General features: G+C 34.8%; 3 protein-coding genes across 3 annotated transcripts; all 3 read right to left on the bottom strand.

Moving 5' to 3' along the window:
• Nucleotides 1-510: 510 nt before the first annotated feature.
• Nucleotides 511-3643, bottom strand: LOC102622709 (uncharacterized). The gene is made up of 7 exons (XM_006466985.4): nucleotides 3402-3643; nucleotides 3181-3313; nucleotides 2251-2354; nucleotides 1985-2156; nucleotides 1642-1782; nucleotides 1453-1541; nucleotides 511-1354 (listed from the first exon to the last, which is right to left on the bottom strand). Exons 1-7 carry the CDS (start codon nucleotides 3473-3475, stop codon nucleotides 664-666), a joined length of 1404 nt encoding a protein of 467 aa, XP_006467048.1. The 5' UTR covers nucleotides 3476-3643; the 3' UTR covers nucleotides 511-663.
• A 2781-nt stretch (nucleotides 3644-6424) lies between these two features.
• Nucleotides 6425-7586, bottom strand: LOC102609431 (uncharacterized). The gene is made up of 2 exons (XM_015525129.3): nucleotides 6957-7586; nucleotides 6425-6854 (listed from the first exon to the last, which is right to left on the bottom strand). The coding sequence occupies exons 1-2, from the start codon at nucleotides 7530-7532 to the stop codon at nucleotides 6570-6572; spliced, it is 861 nt and encodes a 286-aa protein (XP_015380615.1). The 5' UTR covers nucleotides 7533-7586; the 3' UTR covers nucleotides 6425-6569.
• A 5338-nt stretch (nucleotides 7587-12924) lies between these two features.
• LOC102609698 (hypothetical protein) lies at nucleotides 12925-14482 on the bottom strand. The gene has a single exon (XM_006467119.3). The coding sequence runs from the start codon at nucleotides 13982-13984 to the stop codon at nucleotides 13082-13084; it is 903 nt and encodes a 300-aa protein (XP_006467182.2). The 5' UTR covers nucleotides 13985-14482; the 3' UTR covers nucleotides 12925-13081.
• Between the last annotated feature and the right edge of the window lie 13291 nt (nucleotides 14483-27773).

Genomic DNA, 27773 nt, shown 5'->3' with positions numbered 1-27773 from the left:
CAATGGATGCTCCTAACACATTAGGTATATTAGCCTCGCATTATTGACATTGCCTAATTTGCAAGTATATATCTATATTCTATATGTGAAAGTCCAAAATCACTTCAAATGTGATTTATGTTACAATGCATGTATAGACGTACAAAGTATTTTACGGACTTTTTTCTTTTTCTCTTTTTTGGCAAAAAAGATTCCCAAAAGACAAAACTAGATATACGAGATGAGAGCTTCTTTCATGTCCTGGATGCAGCCACCGCTAACCGTCAAGAACATTAAACTGCTTAAGTTTCCAGGAGTTGGGTGCAAGTGCAACTAATGTACGCTAAAGCCATTATGATCAAGTCATGTGTCTACTAGTGCACATCTTATGGAGAAATTTGAGAGAAATTAAGGCATAGATGGCAAAAGTTTTTCATTAATATTATCCATTCCATGCTCAACAAACTAATGAATCAAATTATACATTTTAGCATCAGAGAACTCAAAACAAATAAAAATAACACAGAAAAGAGAATTAAAACTATATGTGCTGATTACCTTTCAAGTGCAGTACTCATAAAATAAATCATTATGCACTATATGTAATTTCTGTATAATAGGTTGCATTCTATTTATGGATAACAGAAGCCCAAAAAACTTACGCATCAAGCATACAGAGTTTCATTATTTACGATACTTGAGAGCTTCAAAGCGAGCAGCAAGATCCTCATAATCTGGCAATTTAGGATGAACACGGTGAAATGAACCCTGTTTACCAAGAGATGGAGGTATTGGTGGTGGGGTTCGCTCAGGAGGTAAGGAAGTGCAACCAGAAGGGGCTTCCACCTCAATTTCCTCGTCATAGTCAGATTCATCCCACTGTATATCTGAATGTGCAGTAGGGGCATTGTAGCTATGTCTCCTAAGGACTTTCCCACCAGGGGGTCCTTCCATTTTGTTATCCTGGTCGTGATCACATACATCAAACTTTATATCTGAATTTGCAGAAGAGGCATTGTAGCTGTTTCTCCTATGGAAATTTCCACTTCCAACATCGGTAGGCCTCTTCTCCTCATGGCTTAGATAATGAGATCCATAAGAACTCTGTGACATGTGAAAATTCCCTGGGGCAGTGGAATTTTCCAGGGAAATTTCAGAACCAGAAAAGGCTGCAAATCCACCGTGATTGTTTGAAGCATCTGGTTTTGATGAAATACCAAATGCTTGAGTGAACTGTTTGGAGTCTCTGCTAGCAAGATAGGCAGCAGCTTGTGCAGCAGCAACTGCTTTCTTTGCCGAGTCAGCAGCTGCTTCAGCAGCCGATGCCGTGTCTTCAAATTGCATAGTGCCCCTCTCTCTGTTGCTTACTACTGATCTGCAAAAAAGAAAAGAAAACACAAGTTACCAGTAGTGAATTGATAACTCTACTGTTCAATTCTTATGACATCTGAAAGAAAAATGATTGGCAGTCACCTGGTATGTGGCCTATTTTGTTCAACAGATTGAACTGGTACATGTTTCACAGGTAAGCTGGAAGCACTAAAAAACGTATCCGGTCCTCCCTGATCATAGAGAAAATATGTAAATTCAGATGGAACAATGAACTTGAGTTTAAAATAAGTAACTTGTTGAGCATGTGCAAGAGAGAGAGAGAGAGCGCACAATACGCTCTTCTGCGGGCTTGAGAAGCTCCATTTCTGATTCAGTTGTATCCCAGTCAATCTGAAACTCCTTTGCTATTTCCTTCATCACTTTCAATTTTACTTCACCAGTAGGGGTTCTAACAGAGAGCTTCTCAATCAACTAGAAGAAAAGGCAAGCACTATTAGTTATCTGAAAGAGTACTGAGATGTGACAAGGAAATATAACATGCAAATTTCAATCATATCCGATCATAAGCGTTATATCACTTAAACATAGTAACATTAATTAGAACCCCAGATTTAATGAATGTATATCAAAAAGTGTCCCAACATATCTGAAAAAGCTGAAAATCTTTGAATACCATGCGATTTACGCCAGAGTTGGGTCGCAGATCAGTAGCTGCAGAGACAAAATCTTTCCCATATTTTTTCTCAAATATATCCCTAATAGCCCCTAGTTCTGGAATTTCTGAGCATCTCGGAGCAGCAAATATCACACTAGCGATCCCTTCTTTCAAATCTGCCGGGCATTCCCTGTAGCAGATTGGGACCCATGTCATAACTAATGCACAGATGTAAGTCAGCTTTTCAGTGCTATAAATGGATGAAGGGTATAGCATTCCCTTACCTTCGCTTGGCAATGATGGAGAGCCGGGCAACAATTAATTCACAGAAGAGCTCAATGAACTCATTTGCAGCCAAGACATTCTGTTCACGTATCACATGTTCAACCTACAAAATCAGAAGCACTCACTGGAAAATCAGTAATGTATACAGTATACACTATAGTTTCCAGATGCCAAAGCCCCAAATGCAGAACAGAAAGCAAGAACAATTTGGATGAAAGCACGAAATGGCCAAATGATCCTCAAAATAAGCTAGATATCAGTTTTTGAGTTGTGTTACTGTGCATAATTTAACAAGGCAGATAAAGGGAAAGCATGTTGTTTGCACAATAATCATGTCCTGACCAAGCAAGTTTACATAATCGCGTATCTACTAGCTCCATTCGCATGATTAACAAGGCATGGAACTTCATTGAAGGTCTTCATAATAACCAATTGAAGTTATGAGGAAGTTGAAACCCCGTATGAACCCAAGCCAGTATCTCACATCAAAATTCAACAGATGAATTTAGTAAAGCTGAAAGTACTAGCAGCATTGAACAACTAGAGAAAGGAACATAGGTATACTTTTTACCGAACAAAATAATCAAGATTAAAAGTACGAAAGGGAATATCAATACAATGAAACCCTAAGTTCTGATAGGAGATGTTATATGCAGCTGAGGGAATGACCCACAAAAGCTCCAAGCTCGCATTTTCAAGGGGGTGATAACGCACCTAGAAAGAATGAATTGGGCACAATTCCAATACTAAGCACACAAGCTTTATTCTTAACAATAACTTTCGTACCCTTTAATGCTCAGTGAAAACCAACAAGTAGTAGCCGAACAATGAAAAAGCAAAGAATACACATTCAGGTAATCCTTTAATTTATGTCAAATCAACAAGAAAGATCAAAACTTTCAATCCCCATTAACAAAAACAACAAGTACCCGGATACGAGCAGTGGCGTCTTGTTTAGACTGAAGAAGCAAAGCAATGTCACGCCGCATTTGCCTCACCACTGCCTCTCTCTTGTTCCTCAGCAACTTTATCCTCGCCACCGCCATCTTCGCCGCCGTTTTGCTAGAAAACCAAAAAAAAAAAAAGGAAATCAAGCAAAGATAAGCTCAAGGGTACTAAAAAAGTTGACCGAAAGTAGAAATGTACGGACCATTTCGAGGAGTTAAACTTTTTGAAGAAAAGAAAAATGCTCAGCTTCATGGTGCGAGCAACGGACAGGGTCATTGTTGGCTTTGGCTTCAACTGAAATAGACAGAAGTTTACGAGTGAGCACACCCAGACCAACGCAACGGTCTCTTTCTTTTTTCTTTTTCTTTTTTTAATTTATTTGCTTAAGAAATTATTTTTTTAAGAGCCTAGTACTAGTAGGGCCGAGTGGGCGCCGAGTTTTTTTGATGCGCTTCGATGTTGAACATATAGCTGCTTTTTGTTTAGGTATTTATTATTTTTCTCCCCAAACGTTTATAGTTTTATCATCTATACGACATCTTTCATTTAATAGATACTTAAATCCCCTATTGTTAAACAAAATGTTCGAGCCCTTTAAATTAATCATGTAAATTTCTTATCCCTTAAGCTATTTAGAATCAAGATATGGACAAGAGCCAAGATCACAAAAAGTTAGGGTTCAATTTTTGAGTTTGTAATGATTTCGATTATTATAATTTTTCTTTATATAACATTTTAAAATTTAAATACATTATTCACTTTTTTCATTATTTAAAAAAAAATTATGGAATGGGAAAATTGCCTTCTCTAAAATCAACTTTAGCCCATATTATTTACTATTTGAAGTTAGATTATTACATACGTAAAGTACATTCTTCTCTAAAAAAAATCAAGACAATCTATTTTTACACTATACTTATCTCTTAAAATCAATAAGACTAAATGGAAGCATAAAATAACTAATTTTTATTTTTATATGTCATTAAAATATATTTTGGAGGGTTTAAATTTTATATTCATTGTCATTGAAGTTACCAAAATGCCTCATTAATTCTAGGGCGAGATTAGTGAGTAATAAATGAAATATTTAATTTATGTGATAATAAAATAAATCTCAAGGGAGGTAAATGATAACCGTTCCTTCCTGTTTCGGTGGGAAATAGCCGTTGTGTTTTGACACGTAGGGGAAAGAAAGTGGGTTGAGTCAGCCGCTATGATATGAAGCTGAGGACTACCGACAGTGCTACTGCCTTGGTGATAACCGAGAAAGAAACCGCTGCAGCTTGAAATGATGGAGATCCACGTGTAACCGCATTAATGGGCCTGAATTGGGTTTTGCCCGGGTCGCGGTTTCCGAAGCCCACCCTTGGTATGCTTTAATTTATTGCCCCAAAATGGTTTCATATTGGCTGTGTGATTAGTTGTTGTGATCAGTGAAATCTACCGTTCCCCGCACCATTTATTTTTCCACAATATTTATTTTAAAGGTAATTATTTATCCAACACCTCATGTTTCAAATTTTTTTAAAAACTAATGGAATAGTGATCAAATGAATTTTTTGCCCCAAAAATAAAATGACTACTTTTCCCTCCTTTGAAATCCTAGTAGCTTTGAACTGGCTCACCAAGCTTCTCTACAATAACTTGCTTTTACTTCGCCTCGATCTTCAAAACAATAAATCAATAGGCTCTTTTTGCCTTGACCTCCAAAAACTTCACTTTATAGTCATCATGCAGAGCAATACCAGATGCTGCGTTGGCGATTTATTCTGGCAATTTTATAGAAAAGATGACGAGAGAGAGAGATTGGGATCGGCGATCAAGATAGAGAAAAAATGTAGAGAATTGGGTCTCCTTTAATGATTGACTAGGAGTCATGTTTCGATTAATGCACTTAATGCTTGCCGATTATGCCCAACCATCTTAGCAGCAGCAATCACTGGTTCCTAGGTTTCTGATTAAAACAAAATGGTTATATCAGCAGCAATCTTTGATGCGTTTGTATCTTAACAGCCCTAAAACAACCTATTACAAATTTATCATTACCTCTAAAAAATTATTACAAATCAATCTAGGTTCTGTTTGGGATTTAGTTACAGTTCTTTTTAAAATATAACTATATGAAAAAAAGTTATAGATTTTAAATAATAATTTTAATAAAATTATTAAAAATATAATAGATTTTTTATCATATAAATGTAAAATCATATCAACATAGGTTTCAAGGTACAACAGTTAGTTTTTACCAAAAACTTTAGAGTTGGAGTTTAAAATCTACAATTGTCCAATCTCAATCTCAAACGGACCCCTAATCTATATTCTAAGGTTTCCAAAAAACAAGAATCAACAACAATCACCATACAAATCTTAAATAACATTGTTTCATATAAAAATTAAATAAATTAGTAAATAAATTCAACAAAACCTACTTGATATAGCTTGAAACCCCCCAAAAACCGAAACTTCATGGCTTGTAAACAACTACAAATTTCCTGAAAACCTCTGAATCTTTGAATGAACAAAAGCTTTGATACTTAAGTTTATTTCATTGATAAAAATGGATGGAAATTGAAGAAAAAACAGCGGAATTGTTAAGCTTCTTCATGGCGATGGGCACAAAGGTGAGAAAAAATGGCATGCTTGCTGATTTATAAACCAATTTTGCTTCTTCTTTTTTTTCGCGTGTGCAAAGTTGTCTTCACTTTTCAAGTAAAATAATAATTTCTAGCCCTACAACATCAACAACGTTAGAATGAAGTTAACACAAAAGTGGACGAGTGAAAATATTGTTAACTTCAAGTAAAACTGCAAACAAAAACAAGTATTTATATATTTAAAAAAAAATCTAAAACATTGGGTGATCGGTAGATGATTGTTCATTTGTGTGTGTGTGTGTGTAGAGAGAGAGATGTTCCAATCTAAAATTTTAAAATACGAAAAAATTCAAGAAAATGCATACACCATACAATTTAATTGCTTTAAGTTTTAAACCTCTTAAAATTCATAATTTTAAAATTCTCCTGAACTTTTCCGGCACTTTAAGATTTAGAACCAAAAAATTTGGATAGTTGTATAAAAATAGGACAAGCTGGGCTTGGCATTTTGCCTGGGACTTTCTTATGCATAAACGTCTCTACGAAGTAGAATGGTTACCCGATCTTATAATATAAAGAAGTGGGAGTCAATTATAAATCAAAACGGGAAAAGATTTTCGTGATTGGAAAACTATAACTCAAGTAATATTATTTCATCTGTTAGTATATATACAACTTTACTCTACTCACCACTGACATAAAAGTTTAATTAACAACATAATGCAGATCCTCTAAAATGCGGATGCCATGAATAAAATTACATGATACAAATCAGTCTACTGAGAAAGAACATTTAGCAAAGAAACTCTTGTTTGGATCAATCGCCTAAATAAACATTCCAGTGCATTTTCAAAGCCTTCAATGCCACCATCCAAAGCCTCCAATTTCTCTTGTGCAGATTCAATATTCTTGATCTCTGCCTCATCGTCGTCCTCATCATCATCTTTGCAGCTTGATTGTCGCATCATCAGGACATTGCTCAATGCGATATCCACATCCTCGAACTCATTTGCTTCCCATTGCCCTTCAAATGTTGCCACCGATTTGTCTTTGTGCACCAGCTGCTTCAAAACCATTGACCATTTTGTAGATTTTGGCTTCAACGTAGGCACAGAGAGGAATTGCAAGAGTGAATTGAAATTGCAAGTTGTGATTCGACTTACTTTTCTAAGCATTTGAATCAGCAAGGCGAGATGATCATTGAGTTCCAAAACTCGAGAGGAACCGAACGTGTTGTATTCCATTTGTTTCAAAGATGCAAGACACTTTGTGATTTCCTTGTTCATCTTCTTTCTAGAGCAAATGTAAGCATTGACACTACCATCAATGGTAAAATCACCAACCTTGCTTCTTCTAAGAGCCGATTGAAGTTCACGAACACTTTGTTTTATCATCAAAACAACATCCCTAGTGCTGCCACATATATCCAAGTACAATAGCAAACCATCTAGCAATTCATTGACCCAACAATTCTCATGTTGATGCTGAGCTAGAGCTTCTCGGGTCAATGGCAAACCAAGAAACTCACCGATGCATCTGTACAACTCCCCGAGGCCAGCAACACCCAAACAAATCTTCTCTCCATTCGATGAAGATGATGACGAAATTTCCCATGATTTAAGCTTATTCAGCTCATGTTCAATTTTCATCGCAACTGGATATGACCTAGCCGCAGGCAAGCTAATGCATCTAACACCGTACTGTTTAGTACTGGACTCAGCTGAGAAAGCAGCAACCATTGTATTATATATTATATTACTTTTGCAACTTACCACAGAAAGGTTTCAATTGAAGATATTTGAAATTGAATTATTGAAGCATATATCCGATCAGTTGTTACTTATTTATAGCTTCCGATTTAGATAAGACGGGAGTCTTAAGGGGTCCTTCTCATTTAATTTTTCAATGGCATGGCCCCATAGCCATGTGAAGTAGATGTGGGTATTTGAGTTTTCCTTGATATGGGTTACGGTGTCACGTGTCACACCAAAAACAAAGTACAAAAAACACTTTCCAATAAATACAAAAGGGAGTCCCTATGTTACAATTAATGTAACATACACACTCAACAACAACCACACAAATGATGGGCCCACACAATTTGTGTGGTTGTTGTTGAGTGTGTATGTTACATTAATTGTAACATAGCATTTGCCAATACAAAAATGTGCATTGTCATCTGGGTACGCTGTATGTATGTGTTTTAGGTCTCAGTTTTTGCACTAAAACTAGCTTAGCTTCAGTGGACTCATCTCCCATGCACCACTGGCCTCATCTCCCATGCACCACTGGCATATCCACCGCCTCTGAAGATTTAAGTCTTTTCATGGTTCAATTCATTGAAGTTGGAACTGATTCCCCCATTAAATAAATAGAAGCTTGAAATCCTCGACATTTGGATGTGGAAAGTTCGAAATAATTATATATTTTAACCAATACATTTTCAAGATTAGATGGATGAGGTAGTTATTGAAGAAAGAAAACGGAAGACATTTATAATTCGTATGTGTACACCACGAGCTGCATGTAATTATGTAACTATGGACCCTATATTATTGCCTGCTACCTGCCGGTATGTGAGACCCGCAGGATCAATTTTTTTCGTTTAACTATATGATTATTGGTTCTATACTTCTATTAGGAAATACAGATCATATGTTTCGCACTACCATGAATTTTTTTTTTAAATGGAAAAAAGAAACCACCCGCAAGGTCCATGATGTATATATGCCACCAAATTTGAGGGAGGCTAGCCAATTTAAAGTGTATGAAGAAGACATGATTTGCTATTTTATTTTAGGGGTCACCAAAAGTCCAAAACACTAACGTAGACGCTGCCTCAGTTTTCTATTGCTCAATTTGTGTTTTTACTTGTATACAGACTTAGAAGTCCTTTCGCCTTGGGAATCGAAACCGAAGTGGTAAAAGATTTGATCATGTGTAAACTACGTGATATCTTATCGAACCTGGATGTCACGGGATGAGTGTTTTGCGCAGCTAACCCGTGCGGCACTTAGACAACTTTGCCGAATGTTGCTAAGTAAGCCTAGAGATTCTCAAACAAGAGAAGAGAGCAATTGAGCCAAAGAAACTTGTATTGCACAAAGAGAGATTACAGTGCTTGTTGTAGTGTTTGTTGGATACAAATGCCTAATGCCATCCCATATTTATAGGGGAGGCTTGCCAAGCTCTAGAGATTCTAGAGAATTCTACCATGTTCCTAGAATTCTAGATATTTACATGTGCTGGAATTCTATGGAGAATTCTAGAGTATTTACAAGCTCATGTGCTAGAGTTGCCTAGAATGTTCCGGAATTGGGCCAAGCTAGCACTCTTGGCCTTGTGTTGGCTCTCTAGCCCGAAATTATGGGCAATTGGGCTAGCGAATTGGGCGGACCGTAACATCCTCCCCCACCTAAGCTCGCGGCGTCCTCGTCGCGATCTCGTCCTTGCTCCTTGGGGGACTTGTTCCGTGATTTGTCGTTAGTCTTCGTGTGCTTCACTCTTGGGGAGGTTCCGCCACTTGCTCCGCATGTGGTTGTTTCCTTCTTTCGGTTGGTGTTGCGGCGTCCCCTCTTGTGTTTCCGCAACCCCTTATGCTCGGATGGCTTTGTGCGTTGCTCAGCCACTCGTCTCGGTGGGAGCTTCGGAGGCATAGCGTCCTTGCCTTTGTCATGGACGGCTCGTACTTGTTGTGGGACTTGGCTTGGAGGGCTTTCGGAATCCTCTCCCTTGTGGTGTTGCCGGATGGAGACCAAGTGGTCTGGATTCTTCTTGAATCCTCGTCTGCACTGCATGACTGAGAGCGCCTTTTTTGTGGGTTGTGCGCGCTCGACCGGTACCACGCATGCCTTATTCCCATCGAAGATGCTAAGGGAGTTTGTTGCTGGAAGTGGGAAGGCATGTACCTTGTCGAAGAATTCCATGCCAAGGATCATTGCGAAGTCATCCATCGGCACAATCGAGAAGTCGAGGTTCCCATTCCATGTCCCAAGCGTAACGTGTACGCCTCGTGTGGTTCCCGCAAATGGCTTGGCGGGTGAGTTTACAGCCTTGATGGTGCCTCCGTGCTGCGTTACCTTGAGGCCTAGACACTTAGCCTCTTCTTCGGAGATGAAGTTGTGCGTTGCTCCGGTGTCAAGGAGCGCACGAACGGTTCGGCCATTGATGAGCACACTTACGAACATGAGCCCTTTCCTTGTGGGTTCTGGCGGTTGGCTCACGAGTGTGCTAAGGCGTTGGAGCGAACCCAAGTTGTGTTGGGGTTCTTCCGTAGTTGGTGTGCATTGGCCCTTGAGTTGTGTTACGAGGGCATTCAACGACTTTTTCTCCGGGCAGTCGCGTACCCAATGAGGGCCATTGCAAATGAAGCATGGGCTTCGAGGCTTGGGTGGCTTCTCGGACTTACTTTGCCCGTCCTTGCCGCTTGGAGGCTTTTTCTTGCTCCATTCCTTGCAATTGCGGTTGTTGTCCTCATGGTTCTCTCCCCCACCTTGGTCATAGCTAGACCTCTTGTCCTTGAGCTGGGCGGAGTATTCGGTGAGCGACTCCGCAATGGCGATGGCGTCGTCAAGTGTTTGAACACCACGCCTATCAAGCTCGGTCTTGGCCCAATCCTTGAGGCCATCTTGAAAGTAGAAGAGTGAATCTTTGTCGGACATGTCGCTTATCTCCAACATAAGGGTAGTAAACTCGTTGATGTAGTCCCGAATGCTACCCGATTGCTTGAGGCGACGTAAGCGCGCTCGCGCTTCCTTCTCCGCATTGCTTGGGGCGAACTGCTTTCGGAGTTCTTGCTTGAAGTCAGCCCAAGTGTCGATGGTGCAAATGCCCTTGCCCATCTCGCCATGCTTGCGACGCCACCATAGTTGTGCAGCGCCTCGAAGATAGGTGGGTGCAGTGCCCACTTTCGATGCCTCATCTCGGACACCCATGGCATCGAAGTATTGATCCAGCCCAAAGAGGAAATTGTCCACGATGGTGGCATTGCGTGTGCCATCGTAGGTGTCAGGCTTTGGCACGTCAATGCGGCGCGCATCACTCAAGTTTGCGGAAGCTGGACTTGTGGAGAGTGTGCGCTTGTGCCATGCCCAATCCGAGCGGACTTCATCCACTTCCGCACGGACAGTACGTAGTTCGTCCTGAACAAAACTACGAAGTTTGAACAACTCATCATGGAAAGAACGAAACTCACCTCGGAGAATGTTCGCTTGCTCATGGATGAGAGCTTTTGTGGCCACCGTGAACTCGGCGTATTCTCCCTCGAGACCATCCACTCTTTCCTCCAATCCCACGAGGCTATCTTGAGCGGCGGACAATGCTATTTCGAGAGTGCCTACACGAGGCTCCAACGCATCCACGGATAGGGCCTTGGACTTGCCGCGAGTCTTGCCTTGGGCGCGTTCTCCCTCTCGGCCACGGCTTGGTTCCGGTGGAACATCCACACCAACAACACCCTCTTGTGCTAAGTTCGAAGGGTTGGCCATTGCTTTGTGAGCTAATTTGCGTGCGTGCAAACCTTAGCTCTGATACCACTTGTCACGGGATGAGTGTTTTGCGCAGCTAACCCGTGCGGCACTTAGACAACTTTGCCGAATGTTGCTAAGTAAGCCTAGAGATTCTCAAACAAGAGAAGAGAGCAATTGAGCCAAAGAAACTTGTATTGCACAAAGAGAGATTACAGTGCTTGTTGTAGTGTTTGTTGGATACAAATGCCTAATGCCATCCCATATTTATAGGGGAGGCTTGCCAAGCTCTAGAGATTCTAGAGAATTCTACCATGTTCCTAGAATTCTAGATATTTACATGTGCTGGAATTCTATGGAGAATTCTAGAGTATTTACAAGCTCATGTGCTAGAGTTGCCTAGAATGTTCCGGAATTGGGCCAAGCTAGCACTCTTGGCCTTGTGTTGGCTCTCTAGCCCGAAATTATGGGCAATTGGGCTAGCGAATTGGGCGGACCGTAACATGGAGCTCGCTTTAGTTTTTCTATAGATTAATAATGTTGGGCCAGCCGCTAAGTTACTGTAACTTAGGATTGATCTAAAATCATTTACCTTTTAATAGATAAACATGTGTGTTCATATTAATCCTTGTTTATTCAAAAAAAGCAAAGAAAAGTTTTTTGTTTTGCCAGCAGTACCTTCCTTTTCCACGCGTAGAGGAAGACAAAGTCATGGAATCTTCAAAACTTATCCTTCAATATTTTCTTTAAGATTAATCGATCAAATATGCAGTAGCCTTATGAGATATAGGGTGCGTTTGGGATTGAGGTTGAGCAGCTGTAGCTTAAAAGCTACAGTACTAAAGTGTTTGGTAAACACTAGTTGCGGTAACTTTTAAGTTATGTTGATATGATTTTTCACTTGTATAATATAAAATTTATTATATCTTTAATAATTTTATCAAAATTATTATTTAAAATTTATATTTACTATATATTATTAACTTTTGTTTCATAATTATAGCTTTTTTTCACAGCAGCTGTAGCTTAAAAGCTACAGCACTTCAATCCCAAACGCACCCATAGAATTCAGATTTTAAACTGAAACTATATGGTGATTCGCATTGCCATTATTTGAGAAATAAAATAAAGTTACCCTTTTATAGAACATATAAGAGTAAAGTTACAAATCATGCTTTCTATTACAAATGTGAAGTTCCTCCAACAACTTGAACAATAACGTACAGTACAAGCTAACTTAGGTGCAGTTCGGGATTGTTGTTGTTGATTGTAAAATAATCCAGTTTATTGTATAATGACTTATCGGTTGGATAAAAAACAGTCGAGTGTTTGGTAATTGTACTGCTGACTAAGAGTGTCGTGTACTTGTGTTTGCTAATCGTATTGTTAAGAGTATTGTGTATTTTAAAAAAAAATTGTATATATTTTTTATTAGTAAAATATTATTTTATTATACAATAATCAGAATATACAATTATGTCATTTTTATTTCGAAAACACAAACTTATCTAAAGTGGGAAAACTCAATAATACACTAATTGAAATAAAAGTATAATAAAAAAAATTAGATAAATTTACTATATAAAATACTTTGCAACTAGTAAAGATTACGTGATAACGTGATTGATAATATATATAATTGTGGTAATGCACGGCCATTCTTTGGTACAATTTATAGAAAAATAAAACATAATTTATTTTACAGTATAACGGTAATTTTATACATTTGACACATAATTTGAATTCAAAATGCATAACAGTCCTCTAAAATTTGGATTTCTTATGCAGGATTTCTAGGGGGGGAAAAGGTCTATGAAAATGCCCTACGAAGATTGAGAGATTATGTTCAAAAGAGATGCTCTAGTTCTGATTAATCTCCTGAACAAGTTCTCCAAATTTTTCTCAAGGCCTTCAATGCTGCCTTCCAATTCCTTCAAGCTAGTTTGTACATGTTGCATCTTCCCCATATCATGACTGCGTAATGCAACATCCACACTTTCCAATTCATTCACAATCTCTTGTTTCTTCTCTTCACAAGATACGGATCCCTTGTGCATCAATTTTGAGACCAATGACCATCTGCTTTGCTTTGGCTTGGATCCTGAAGCTGATAAAAATAACAAGAGGGATTGGAATATAGAGCTGGTTACTGCATTAACTTCTCGAAGGACCCGAATCACGGCTGAGAGATGATGATTTTGATCAACAAGTGGTGACACTCCAAGTAATTTATTATCCATTTGCTTTAATGTCGCGATAAATTTCTTGGCATCCTTGTTCATCTTTTTCCTGAAGCAAGTGTAGCTAGCAACGGTGTTCTCAATGCTTGAATCTCCCTTTCTTCTTCGGGCCATGGAGTGAAGACCTTGAACACGTTCCTTGATCTGCAACATGGAGTCTCTTGTGATCCCACAAATGTCTAGGAGCTTAACAGAAACATCCAATAATTCATCAATGCATTTCTGATGTTGATTCTGATTCTGAGAGAGGACTTGTTGAGTTGATGCCATATTGAGGAGATCATCAATGCATATGTACAAATCTTCCAATCCTGAAAGGCTCTTGCAGATTGACTCTGCAGATGCCAATCTCGAAGATTCCTCCTGTTCCTCCCAAATTTTGAGCTTGCTCAACTCTTCTTCGGTTTTAATTGTGCTTGGATGTGATCTTGATGGCAAGCTAACCGATCGAACAGGGTACTTGCTGGCCATGTTTTTGCTGATCATTTGTGAAGCCGGAATAAATTGATTGAGATGGGTTATGATGTGTAAAATTTTGTGGCTCTCCCTCTACTTATATTCTGGTTTGGCCTCTTGATGAGAATGTGAAGAGCATGTGTGAGAAGCATGGGGTTTCCTTTGAATTCTGTTCCTTCTTTTAACTACCTTTGTCAGGTTTCTGGCCAACAGAACCCCAACAATTATGAATTAGCTCTTTGTTTCTTTGTTCAGGGTGAGGTGTCCTGCTGTTGTGCCTCTCCCTTTGCCACATTACCCCGACATTTCCTAGTAATAATAATAAATTCCAGCTGCTGCATTTCAAAATGTGGCGCCTGTCTCCCCCGGTTGAAGAAAGATCCAGATCCAGATCTACTGTTTTATATGAAATAAACAACATATTGTAAGATAGTTGCTATTTGTGCACAATTATGATTCCAAGACCTTGATTATAGGTTAATGGGTAATTTTATATTGCGTGCACGAGTGGGTGGTACACCATTTGTCACTAATTTTTCAAGCCGTGCCATGCTTTGTTGATTTCACTTCTCCCCATGGCCGGATTTTTTTAAAAAAAAATTCTTCTTCTCTTTTCTTGCTTTTGCTGCCCATCAATTAATGAAAGGTAGGCAGGACATTGGACGCACAAGTCGATTCCCATTGTAACACGTGCAGCAATGTCGTGGAGATTCGTACACGTGGCTGTAGCTGGGAGACAGGTGGCAGTGGTGCTTTAATATATTGTCGAATACCGAATACAACCGGTGAAGGTGAGACCGGAGAATGTGTCCGAGGTGGTGGCCTTTGCGTAAAACTTCTCAAACCCAAACGCAATTTGCTTGCTCCTTACGGGTTCCATTCTCTCCTTTTTAAGTGGAGTGGAGGTTAATTTTCTTTTACACTTAACAAATACTTCATTTTGACTTCGATTTTTGAGATTTGTATATCACAAAATTGATTTAAGACTCCTGTAAGAAGGATAATAGTAAGTGTAATTATTGATAAATTTATAATACAATACTAAACATTTTCAAAGAAAAATTTTGAATATAGAACGGCCACTCGACGAATGCCCAAGCAGTAATAATATACTATAATTTAAATTTTTATATATTTATATATTTATTTTAATATTTAGTTTAATAAAAAGTAAGATTGTAGAGTATTAAAATATTAGATGGTGCTATTTGTACTCATCAAACTACTCATTAAACTACTTTTGAAGTTAATTTTCTATGATTAAAATACTCTTAAATTATATTACAACTATGTACATTAAAAGATAGTAAAAAAAGAAAAAAAAAACAGAATTTTTATTCTTAGAAGCCATCTTTATATTCAACATAATTTTATTAAAGTCTAATCATATTTTCGTTAAACCCTAATCAACTAGAGGCATGATTATTCTTCCAAACCACTATTTTTTTAAATAGCCTCACTGTATTTTTTAAATATTAAAAATAATTTTTAAATTGTATATAATGTTATATTTATTTGAATACTATATTTTTATTTATTATAAAAATATTGAAGTTAATTTTTTGAATTAATAAAATCAGAAAATATTATAATTTAAAGAAAATCTTAATAAATATCGGTATTCCAAGAAAAAAGAGATAACAACTCAATTAATATACACATTAATTGGGATGAAAACTAAGTTAAAATTAAAACTAGAATAATACTGTACTGCGGCTAGGGTCTGGACCATGAATTAAAACTAAGGATTCCAAGCAAAAATTATAGAATTTTATGCTATTGGAAATTGTGACCATAGATATATTTTGTTAATATTACTATTTCTCTCTCATTTTATTGCCTCGTTCATATTCTTTTGTTCTCTTTTCAATCTTCATCTCTATTCTTGATTGCTATTTTTAAAACCTTGTGAAAAGGAAGAAGATTTTTATACGATGAAGATGTCACTGCCAACGAAGCAGCAGTAGATTTCTTTCATGATCAATAAGTTGATTTTGAAATGCTGGTTACTGTGTTATCCCAAGTACCTATAGATGGCATCCGCAACTACTCCTTCAATGGATACTGCAGCTACCTTCTCTCGGCCGGAGATATTTTATTAGATTTAATCTTAATTAGTTAACTTATTATTATTCATATTATTAATGAATAATAATTTACCCTTTTTTCCTAGTCCATTTGGATTTTCTTCTTCGTAGTTTTAATTTGTAATTGTATATTTAAACTTGTTTATCTTACAATGACAATAAAGTTATCACAATATGAAATAATAAGCTCGGTAACATCTTAATTTCCATCAAAACCACTGATGACATTATTCTTTTATAAAATTAAAAAAATCTACAGACAGTTAGAATTTCTTATATCCAATAAAAAATAATTAACATTTTCTTAGACAAATGAAATAAATAAAACCCCGTTTGGATGTAGTTAACATATTCATGGAAAAGGCATTTTTTCATATGTTTTAATTGGCGGGAACAATGACAGTGTGGCTTTACTGATGTTTTTACAAAATAAAAGTTACACTAAAATTATGTCTTAATCTTGCCAAATAAATTGTTAAAAGAACTGCAATCTGCAAAGATATGGTGATGTAGAAGTTTAACTACAGAAGAACATTATAGTAGTCATTAATAGACCAATATAATACAAGGATTATTGTTTAACATTACTTTAATTTGTGATTAAGCAAAAATCACCGTCTCAATATTCTTTAGATAAATTTATATCTACTCCACATAAAATAATCTCATCATTAAAAAAAATCTTCTCTTTCCAATAAGGTTTAAAAGATGACGGCCACTTAAATAGAAATAAAAATTAGAGAGAGAATAAAATAATATGCATAGATAATGAAGAGAGGGAAATAGTAACATTAATGATTTGTTTTTTTCAAAAAAAAAAAGTTCAAAAATATTTGAGGGATATTGAAAAGAGGAACACTTAAATTTTTGTTTAAAAAATATTTATCATCATGTGTCCATCTATCATTAGTTGATAGTTCAATGTTAAATTGTAACTTAGATTCTCATATGTATTGTAAAATTTCTTTAATGCCTTGATTTTCTCTACTATGTTTATCAAGAGATTTATATAATTTATTACCTTTTGCTGTTGTTTTTTTTTTATTTTTTAGGTTAATAATAACTTGTCATACCCAAACTCAATAAATGCTTAAAAGTAAGAAAAAAGATTTCATAGAAAGAAATGTGATTGATTAATCATTTATACCATTACAGAATTTTCATTTATATCAATCAAAATTGAAGTTTGGTACAAATAGCAAAATCCTGTAAAATGCAGACGCCATGATCGATCTTTGAGTCCTGAGCTAGATATACAGAACAACTTTAACATGGGTCAATAGTGAGTGAGGATGTTGAGGAAAGAGACTCTGTTTTTCGCAAGACATCTAAACATGGAATCTAATCAAATGTCTCTAACATTATTTGTGCCACTTGAACTTCATCAGAACCAGACTTGGTCATTCGTTTAATTAATATTTTTGCTTGTTCTTGAGTGCCCTTGTAATCAAGACCCTCCACTTCATTGATTACCTTTTCTACTCTTATGTTATACATTGCTGAGGTCTTCCTTTCGTTTTGAGACACATGAGTTGTTATCACATTCTGTTTGTTAGGGTTTTGTTGTGCGCGGAATGTGGAATCAAGCGCACCAAATAATTATAGAAAAATAATGGACACAAAATTTACGTGGTTCGGTAATTAAACCTACATCTACGGGAGCAAGAGAAAAATAATTATATTATTAACAATTATTTGAGTACAAATTTGAGTAAAGAAATCTCACTTTCTCAAAACCCAAATACACTCAGTACTCACACACACACTCTCCAATTGCTCACACTCTCAGAACTCTCAAAAGCTTATAAACTTATAAGCTTAACAATTTTGGGATGATTTAGAATGAAGAAATGGCTTCAATTTATAGGCTTCAAGCTTGCACTATTCTACCTAATCCCTCTGCAATTTGTCAATCTTCATCTCTATCAATTTGACAAATTTTGCTAACTTTTCCATTTTTCTTCATTTGGTGTAGAATTGTCAAATGCCAAATATTTTACAGTTTGCAATTTGGTGCTGACTTTGAAAAAATAAAAGCAATGCATGTGGTTCACTTTTCTTTTTCAACCAAAACTCTTTGACTTTTCAACACGTTTAATTATTATATCACTTATTGGGGCATAACGCCTAATAGATTCAGTGATTTATCCTACTTATAAATTTAAATAACTCTTTTTTACTATCTAACGTGGAAACAACTCAATAAAATTTGTAATAATTCAGTATGTGTGTCTGTGTTATAAGGACACGTACAATACAAAGTCGTCTTTGGCCTGCTCAGGATCTGCTTGTACTGCTACTGCTAGCATGAGAGATCACCCAATTTTCTGACTCTCTTGTAACGATTTTAGCCAACATTTAATCTGCAACACCTAATATACATATATATTGAGTGGGGTGGTCATAAATCACAATCAAAATGGGAAACGTATTCATTTCCCAGAATACGTAACAGCTCCCGAATCATCAGTCAATTAAAAATGGTTCTCTAGACTCTAGCTAGCTAGTTATCAGTTTTATTCTCTGATTCGACATACGTCAAATGGAATCAATTTCCATATAAAACTCAACACGTCTTCCTTCAACGAACCAAATCATTTAACATTAAAGATGAATTATATATAAGAAGTGCCCTGAATCTAGTCTGGGCTTGCAATTGGGTGCTTTTAAAGGCAAATATGCAAGCCAATACTTATCTACCATATGGAGGCACTGTACGGTTGGGTTTTTTTCCATGGTTTGGCAGAGGCAGACAAGGAATCGATACGTTTCTTTTATATTGGGAATTATTGATAAAATTTAACGGCTTGTTGGAAGAATTCAGATTTGTGAGGATGAAAATTGAATTCGGAGAACGTGCAGCATGCCCATTATATTTCTACCAGTTATTTGATTATTCTGCTTGTCTCCCATGATTTTCATATTCTGTCACTAACCATTGCATGAAATAATTAATTAATTAGCCCGGACATTAATTATGCCACTGCAATGTAGGAGGGAACATGCCCAAGACCATTGCTCAGTCATTTTGTCCAAATGTGACTGATCCATCGCAACTTGGCGTTAAACATTCCAACTATCCTTTCATATCACATAATTAACATTGATGTCACGCTATCACAGCCTTGGCACCACCTTCTTCTTGAAAATGACCTATTATTTCTACAATATTATTATTATTAGTATACTTCAACAATACAACTTGCCCCACGTAGCACATTTACAAATTATTCGTTGCAAGCAGCCGGCCAGTGGTTTTTTTCTCTATAACATCTTTATAAACAGAAAGCACGAGCTCTCATATTCTGTAATTATTCATTGGCCCGTTGATAAACCGGTAACAAGGACCTCTCCCTCATAATTATTGTGCCATGTGGAAGAGAATGTAACACAATGCTTAATTAATTAGTTGGCTGACGTGTTTTTGGCATAAATATTGGCTCACCATCTCTATTGCACAGAGAAAGTCTTGGTTACATTTATTAGGCAAAAACAGAGAATCAAATGCATCGTGACTTGCGTATTGCGTGTGGGCTGGGCTGGACCCATATTCACTCAATTATGTATGAGCTTATATCGTAATTGGAAAATTTACAAAAATAACTACAAAATTTTTTAGATTTTCAATATTAACCCCTCTGGCTCTGCTCTAACGTTTTTCAATCATAAGTTCGTAGCTAACCAAACACCTCACTTTTGTACCAAAATACACTCATCACACTTAACAAATTACCAACCTAAGTCTTTTAAGCTTAATTTATATTCGAAATTGATGTTGGTAATGTTTTGTAAGTGTTATTTTTTCCATACATAATACAATGTGGGTTTATAAAAGATTTTGTTTAAGTTGATAGGTCAAAAAATTATTCAAAATAATCAAAGATCATGTCGCGCATTTTCTATAAGCTTCTATAAAGTATAGCGAAATGTAAATATTTAAATGAATTTATGATAAAACCTGCAATTTCTTCGCTACTGCTTATGGGCAGGTTAATTTGAACGATCAATTTATTTATTGAGTACGTAAAAGGTCCTACATGATGGTGATTGGATACATGATGGGGATTGGAGAATGATGTAATTCCAGTGTTATACCAAAAGTAATGGCCAATATTTTTCAGAAGAGTGGAGCGCATGAAAGGTCCTACAGAATCTTTATTAGAGTGTCATTTATTAAGGTAACAATTTGTTAATTAATCAGTTTAACAATTTGGAGATAAAATAGTTTATGTACTACAACATCATTTTTGTATATAGATTTCAAGCTGAAGAAGTATTTGATTTATTTGAGGCTGCAAATTCAACAAATTTAAATAAAGGTGAGAGTGCTGCCATTCCCAAGCCGGGTGTTTGAGTCCCTCTACAAGTTGGAGAAACCGTAAATGGAGGGATAAAGCTGGAAGGTGTAAAGAGAAACGGAGCTGAGTATTATTCTCGTATGACTTCTCTACCATGTATGCACTTCGTTAATGTTAAGAAACTAGCTATTGCGGATAACATTCAGCTTAGAAGTTAATTACTAAAAGTAACATAGGATTTTTTTTTAATAAAAAAAATAATTGTAATACAAAACGTATTCATGCACTAAAAAAATATCTTTTCTGACTTTCCGTTCCGTATTACACAAATCTTAGTTTGTGGGAGACAATATGTTAATATATCAATTACATTAAAAAGAGATTAATACACGCATGTACAAACATATGGTAAGATAGATAGCGCGACATAAGGAAATTAAGATAGTGCACATGAACTGAAAATCTCAAACCTAATTATACACAAAATTTCTTATGAAAACCTGATTTTTAACATGGAGTAATCCTATAAAATGTGGATGCCATGCCAAATTTACATGTACAAAAAATTCGCATCTTCAAGTTCAAGGTGTTAGGACATTAAAGAGGGACACTTGATTTTGGATTAATCTTCGAAACATGCAATCTAATCCTATGTCAAGACCTTAATGCCAAAATCAAGTGTCTCTAATCTCTCAAGTGCTAGTTGCACATCAGCTTTGGTATCACTTTTTCGATTTTTCTGTTGAAAATCTCATGTTTTGATTTTTCTGTTGCCACAGCCAGAGGGGTCAATTTTTTGATCAATGACCATCTAGCAGCCTTTGTCTTCGTTTCTGGCATAGAAATAAACAACAAAATTGATCGAAAATTGAAAATTATGATAGCACCTGATTCTCCTAGCACAATGATCACAATCGGTAGAAGATGTTGATCATGATCTACATATACCATATTGATAAAATTAGGTGACCCAGTGTTGCTTTCTGCTTTCTTCAATGCTCTAAGGCACTTGGCTAACGTAAGCACGAACATTGCTTTCTATGCTTGAATCTCCACATCTCCTTCTAAGAGCTGATTGATGCTCTTGCACTGGCTCCTCCTTTTTCAACATCAATTCTTTTGCGTTGCTTCATGCGTCTAGCAAGTCAACTGAGCTTTCAAGAACCTTTTCGATTAAGTTTTTGTGTTGTTGATTGTGAAGAGCTTGTTGGATGCATGGACACTGAATAAACTCCTCAATGCAAGCTTTATCAACCAAGCTTAAATAGACTCTGCTGCATCTGAAGGAATTGCTGTCAAAGATGAAGATGATGATTGCCTGCCGATTTTGATTGTATTCATTTCTTGTACAATCTTGAGAGAATTTGGGTGCAACCTTGTAGGCAAGCTAATAGACCTTGAATGAACTTGCTTGTTTCGTAATGTCGTCCCTGCCATCTTTCTTTACTTTTCTCTACGGAATAAAACTTGAAATCAATCAAATTAAATTCAAGTGTTGCTGAATGTCAATGACTCATGATCAAGCTAACTCCTTATAAACATACAATGAGGGCTCCACTTGCCCCTTCATGCCTAAGCACTAAGCACTAGACACATCACGTTATGCCAAATGGTTCAATTTTAGATAGCGGACTGCAACTTCTTAATCTTTTTTTTTTTTTTTTAAACTGTTTTTGGCAAACTTTTTAACTAATCAAGTTCATAAGGGTAATTTTGCCTCCTTGTACCCCCAATCATTTGTATCACCTTGCTCTAAATGAGGCTTCAATCATAGATACTATTTGGTTAATTAATGAAACATAAATGGCTGGCAAATGTGATGATTGTCTCATTGCGAGTAAAGAAGAGGCTGGAGTGAGGCTTAGAGCTAGCTAGTACCTTTGACTACTTAAAGAGGCAAAGTGAGGCAAGATTTTGCATCTAAGTGGGCCTCAGGTCCAAGAATCTAGGGCTACCATGAAGAGTAACTAGGATTGCTACTTTGGTACAACATAATTCCATTGGTTGTCAAATTCCCTCTGCAAGTTGCACAACAATGCACAAGTTCAAAATGAAAAATATGATGTGATGTAGTGAGTAATCAGTGGAGACAGGGGAACAAACAATTGTGTCTCATAATAGTATATAGTTTTGCAACAAATTGGAAAGCCTATCACGATGAATTTCATTTGGGTCGAAGAGATTCTTAATCTTCAATCAGTTAAGGATCATGTTTGGTCATAATTAGGTGATAATTGAGAGTGCTTAAAAATATAACTGCTAAGTGTTCAACGCCACAAGCAGCCTTTTGGCCCGAAAGTTTATGTGTTGATCCCTCGTTTAAGGGCGCTGACTCCCCACTTCTTTGTATCATTAGCGCATGTGTCATGAGAAGCTCAATGAGCTGAGATTGAAGGTGATTTTGACTGGAACCGTTTAAAGGAGAAGGTGTTGGCCCAAGTTAACCAAGAGTTGTAGATTGATTAAAAAGAGAAAATTTTGAAAACAATTAATAAGACATGACTAATTTACTAAAATCCATCCTTCTAACGAAAAAGATATTGGGAGAACTCATTTTTTTCTTGAAATTGTTTAATTTTATTACTATAGTTTTATCCCCAAAAGTTAAATAATAATAATAATAATAATAATAATAATAATAATAATAATATTATTATTATTATTATTATTATTATTAACTTCGACTGTAGATTTCTTAATTTCATATAATTCGGATCAATTTATCTTGATAGCGGTCCATTGCATTTATGTATTCTCTTTCATTTTTATTTTGAAGTAGTATTTTAGTATAATAATGTTGATCTAATGACTTGACTTAGGGTCCAATTGATATTTCTTTTGGGTTAAAAGGTGATTTTTAAAAGTTAAAAGTTAATTTTTAGTATTGAGTAAATTTCTTTTAGAAATCACTTTTAGTAGATCACCTCATCTTATAACATATTTTTAAAAGTAAAGAAAAAGTAGTTTTTCAAAATCTAATTTTATAAATCACTTTTATATTTAATGCAATTTCATATGTATCCTTGTATATATTATAAAAATGTAAAATTATCCTTATTAATTAGGAAATAATTATAACATTAAAGAGATTAAGATAATAATAAGGAAATAATTATAACATTAAAGAGATTAAGATAATAATAAGGAAATAATTATAACATTAAAGAGATTAAGATAATAATAAGGAAATAATTATCCTTATTATTATCATCAATTATATTAAGATAAAAAATAAAAATATAAAAATATAAGATAATTATTTTAGTTATTAATTATTATATATACTCAATAAAAAAATATTTTTATATGCTTGTTTATAAACATTTAGATAAATTTTACTGAACATTACACCCAATTCAGTTATTTATATTTTTACATCAATTTAATAGTGAGATTTACTAAACACATAAACGGTTCTCTTCACAATTAATCATTTTTACAATTTTACTAATACTAATTATTTTAAAAGATACATATTATGAAACTCATTCTTAATAGATTACGGGGGTGTTTGGTACCCCTCATTACATGGGATTGCATTGCATTAGCAATGTAGCTCATGTTTGGGGCACCAAACTGCTGCATTAGGGTGCATTATGCAGTAATTAAGCACATTAGCTAAACCCGACATTCAGTCCGGTTTAGCTGCTGCATTAGCTTAGTTTTTATTTTTACTTTGTAATAATAATAATAATAATAATAAATGAGTTTAATTTTTTAATATAATATAATATTTTTATTTTTACATTATAATTTTAATATAAATTAATAAATTTATTATTTAATAATATTATGCTATGTTTTAATTTTTATTATTTTAAATATATAACTAAATAATGTATTATTTAATTGTATTATATTAATTAATATATAAAATTATATTAATTAATCTTTAATAAGTTAATATAACTAGTAATAAATCCTTAAATAATATAATATAATATTACATTATTAATTATAGTACAATAATTAAATTAGTTATTTTTAAATTATTTAATATAACTAATAATAAATATTTAAATATTAATAAATTTGAATAATATTATTGAAAATTAATGATATAAATAATTACTGGATTATTTAGCTCAATTTATTTTCTTAGTGAATATGTCATAACAATTGTATCACTTTATTATTCTATAATTATCTTGTAATATGTATAAACTTTTATTCTATCATTCTAAGATGATTTTTAAACTAATCTTGAAGATTTTAACTATTTATTTATGTCGTTAAATTATTTATAGATTATTTGATTAAATTATTTACTTTGATTTTTATTTCACAAGTTATATATTTGGAAAATACTAAAAAATACACTTCCAAAAATTTAAGACTATAAGCTTCGGAAGAATTATGACATTTTGATATATATTTTTAATAAAAATGTTAAATTTCTAAAATTTAAGAATTTTATATTTATTTTTTTAAGTATTAATACATATTATTTTTAAATATATAATTTAAATTAATCACAAAAAATTAATACAATACAGTGCAAACTAAATATAATATAATTAAAAATTAATACAGTATAATATAGAGCCAAATATTATACAATATTATTATAATACAATGCTAAGGTAATATAATATAATACAATACAACGTAATATAATATTATGTGCCAAACACACCCTAAAGATAATAAAAACGTCTAACTGTAACCAAGTGCATTGCCAAACTTAAGAAATGGGGGACCACAGAACGGAAATAAAACAAACTTGTAGGGACCAACACCAACTCATAAAAGATACGGATAAAACTTGTGGGTCCGATCTGAAACAAAAGAAAATAGAGGGTCTAAAGTGGGCCACGCTCCGATCTTAAAATAAAGTGAGTACACGGAATTTAAATACGAAATTTTGATAACATGACAAAAAAAATTTTCAATTAAAATATGGAGGTTGTATCAAAACTGAACATGGAGGGGTGCATTACGTAATAATGGTATTAGTTAAATATTTTATATTATAAATATATTAAAGAAAATCTTAACTAATATAGTTATTAATTAAACAACTTTCATCTATCTCTCCTAAATTTATATATAGGAATAAAGTTAAGGATTAAAATTTATGTCTCAACTGATGTGTCATTTATTTATTAAATAATATAATAATAATGTTTGAATTTCTAATATTATTGATATGTAAATAAATTTTCCTAAGTTATATTTATTCCGTAACTTACAATTAGATTTTTTGTACAAAAATGAATAACAAAGCAGTGAGATTAGGTAGACAAGCAAGTGAACTTTACATTCGATGTCACCTAGCAAGAACCTATGTATACATGTCATTGTGCCTATGCATGCTGAGCAAGTTCATTGCATTGATTATTTTCATTATGTAGTGATATCTCTGAAATAAGTAATTATGACTTATGGCACATGATGATGGGTCATATCATAAATGAATTTCAGAAAATGGTAACGATCATTAACATGTAACTGGTGTTTGATCTTAATATAAAGGGCGAGTGACTATTAGGATTTAGGTCCTTCGGATTTCTCATTTTTAGTTCTTCTATTCATCCCTTACATCCCTGACATTATAAATTTAATTAATGTTTGAACTTTAGGATAAATGTTACTTTTTAACGTATAGAACAAATCGTATTACATAAAGTTATGATAATAAAAAAAAAACAAATTTAATTTTTATGGATGTAGTAGATAACTTTGTTAATTTTTAAGGAAAAAACAATAAAACTGAGAAACATATATTGGTGACACATAACCAAAGTTGGTTGGTGTGAATGATTTGACATTCTCACTCTTTAAGAGAGGTAAGTGGTTCAAACCCTGATACAGAGTTACTACTTTAGCCAACACTTTACCCCTTACGAGTCGACTCGGTGCAAACAGAGATTAGTCTGAATTGTGGTACGAGTTTAAAAGTATCTTCTACAATTGAGATCCACTCAGAATTATCTCGTGGTTAATATATACATATATATATATATATATATTGGTGACACATTCGCCCCAATATTATCCCGTGCTCACCACAAGTCACAACATGGGATTCTAATTCTTCAAGTCTCTTTCATCATCCTTTTCATTTAAAAGTTGAACAAATGCAGTGAGGGTTATCAAGACATCAATCAAAATAAAGCCAGAGAAAAGAGCAAGAAAATCATAATTTTAGTATTGCAGTGCAAGGAAATTGGCGTAAAGATTTACTGAGAACACACCACTAAATAAATAACGGAATGAAAAAGGCCAAAACGACGGAAATTAGGGGGAGCTGCAGAGACCATATACACCAACACGTTTGAAAAGATTCAGTACTGAAGGAAAGGCCAAAGAGCCTTTACTCATTATTATTTTCTCATTTCTCACAAGTCTCGATCATTCTGCTCTGCTGCCACCAAACACTTATGTGCTGACGTCTCCACAGTAGTCAATATTTTGATCCAACGGTGATCACATGGACATGTTGTTGCTCCTCCCAGTCTTGTCAAAACGTGGGCATCACAGTACATATACGTGACATGTCTCTATTTACCACTCATTATACCAAAACGCTTTCTAGTTGCTAGAGCTCTAGGGCTTCTCCTTCATTTCTATATAAACCCCAGTAGTAGGAAGAAGAAACATGCCTTCTCACTTCTCACATAACAGTTTGTTTAACATATACGTGTGTGTGTGTGTGTACATAGAAATAGAGAGAGAGAGAGAAAGAGAGATTGAGTAATTAGATAATTTCTCTTTGTAATGATACAATAAGAGAGTTTTTGAGTTAATTTCATGCTCATGCAGCTGGATATGCAGCAAGCAGCTGAAGAAACTAAATGGATCAGCTCTTATTTTTCCACGGCTTTCTTGAACGTAAAAGTGCTTCCGCCGGTTTGCATATACAATTAGGCTGTTCAAGCACCATTAATTACGTTCAAGAAGCTGTGGAAAAATACGCGTTGATTCAGTGCAAATTTGCTCTCCATCCTTAATTTCCTCAAAGGAAGGTTTATTAATTCTTGCTCCAAAATTTTAGTCATGCACTTCTTTTAATTTGTTCCTTACTAGTTGAAAATTCTGCAATTACGTTGCCTCTAATATTTTGTCTATGTGCATTATATATGTTTAATTTAACGCTGAAGTCGACAATTTTTTTTTTTTTTTGTCTTTTTGGTATTTAATGATCAACTAATTAATAGCCAATCTCATTCTCTATCTCGTGCTCTCATGCACACAGTACGGTGGATCCAGGGGTGATAATGAGAAAACATGCTAAAGGAGGTCGTGACATGAACAAATTAAATTTCAATCAAAATCCTAATTGTTTGTGGATTTCTAATTAGTTTTTCCCCAGACCGCACCGTAGTTCATAGATAACATAAATAATTGATGGGTTTTATTGGTTAAAATTTGCAAAATTACGAGAGATAAGACGTACGTAAAGTATTAATAATACTTGTAGACGACTGTTTT

Source organism: Citrus sinensis, chromosome 7, assembly GCF_022201045.2.
Source record: "Citrus sinensis cultivar Valencia sweet orange chromosome 7, DVS_A1.0, whole genome shotgun sequence".
Lineage (NCBI taxonomy): Eukaryota > Viridiplantae > Streptophyta > Magnoliopsida > Sapindales > Rutaceae > Citrus > Citrus sinensis.
The sequence above is the reverse complement of the archived record's forward strand: the minus strand, read 5'-3'. Positions and strand labels throughout refer to the sequence as shown.

Coding starts and splice junctions, on each gene's coding strand:
- LOC102622709 (XM_006466985.4), bottom strand. CDS start 3,475: ATGACCCTGTCCGTTGCTCGCACCATGAAGCTGAGCATTTTTCTTTTC. Junction 3,314..3,401: donor AAGTTTAACTCCTCGAAATG/GTCCGTACATTT, acceptor TTGGTTTTCTAG/CAAAACGGCGGCGAAGATGG. Junction 2,157..2,250: donor TCCATCATTGCCAAGCGAAG/GTAAGGGAATGC, acceptor AATCTGCTACAG/GGAATGCCCGGCAGATTTGA.
- LOC102609431 (XM_015525129.3), bottom strand. CDS start 7,532: ATGGTTGCTGCTTTCTCAGCTGAGTCCAGTACTAAACAGTACGGTGTT. Junction 6,855..6,956: donor TGATTCAAATGCTTAGAAAA/GTAAGTCGAATC, acceptor GTTTTGAAGCAG/CTGGTGCACAAAGACAAATC.
- LOC102609698 (XM_006467119.3), bottom strand. CDS start 13,984: ATGATCAGCAAAAACATGGCCAGCAAGTACCCTGTTCGATCGGTTAGC.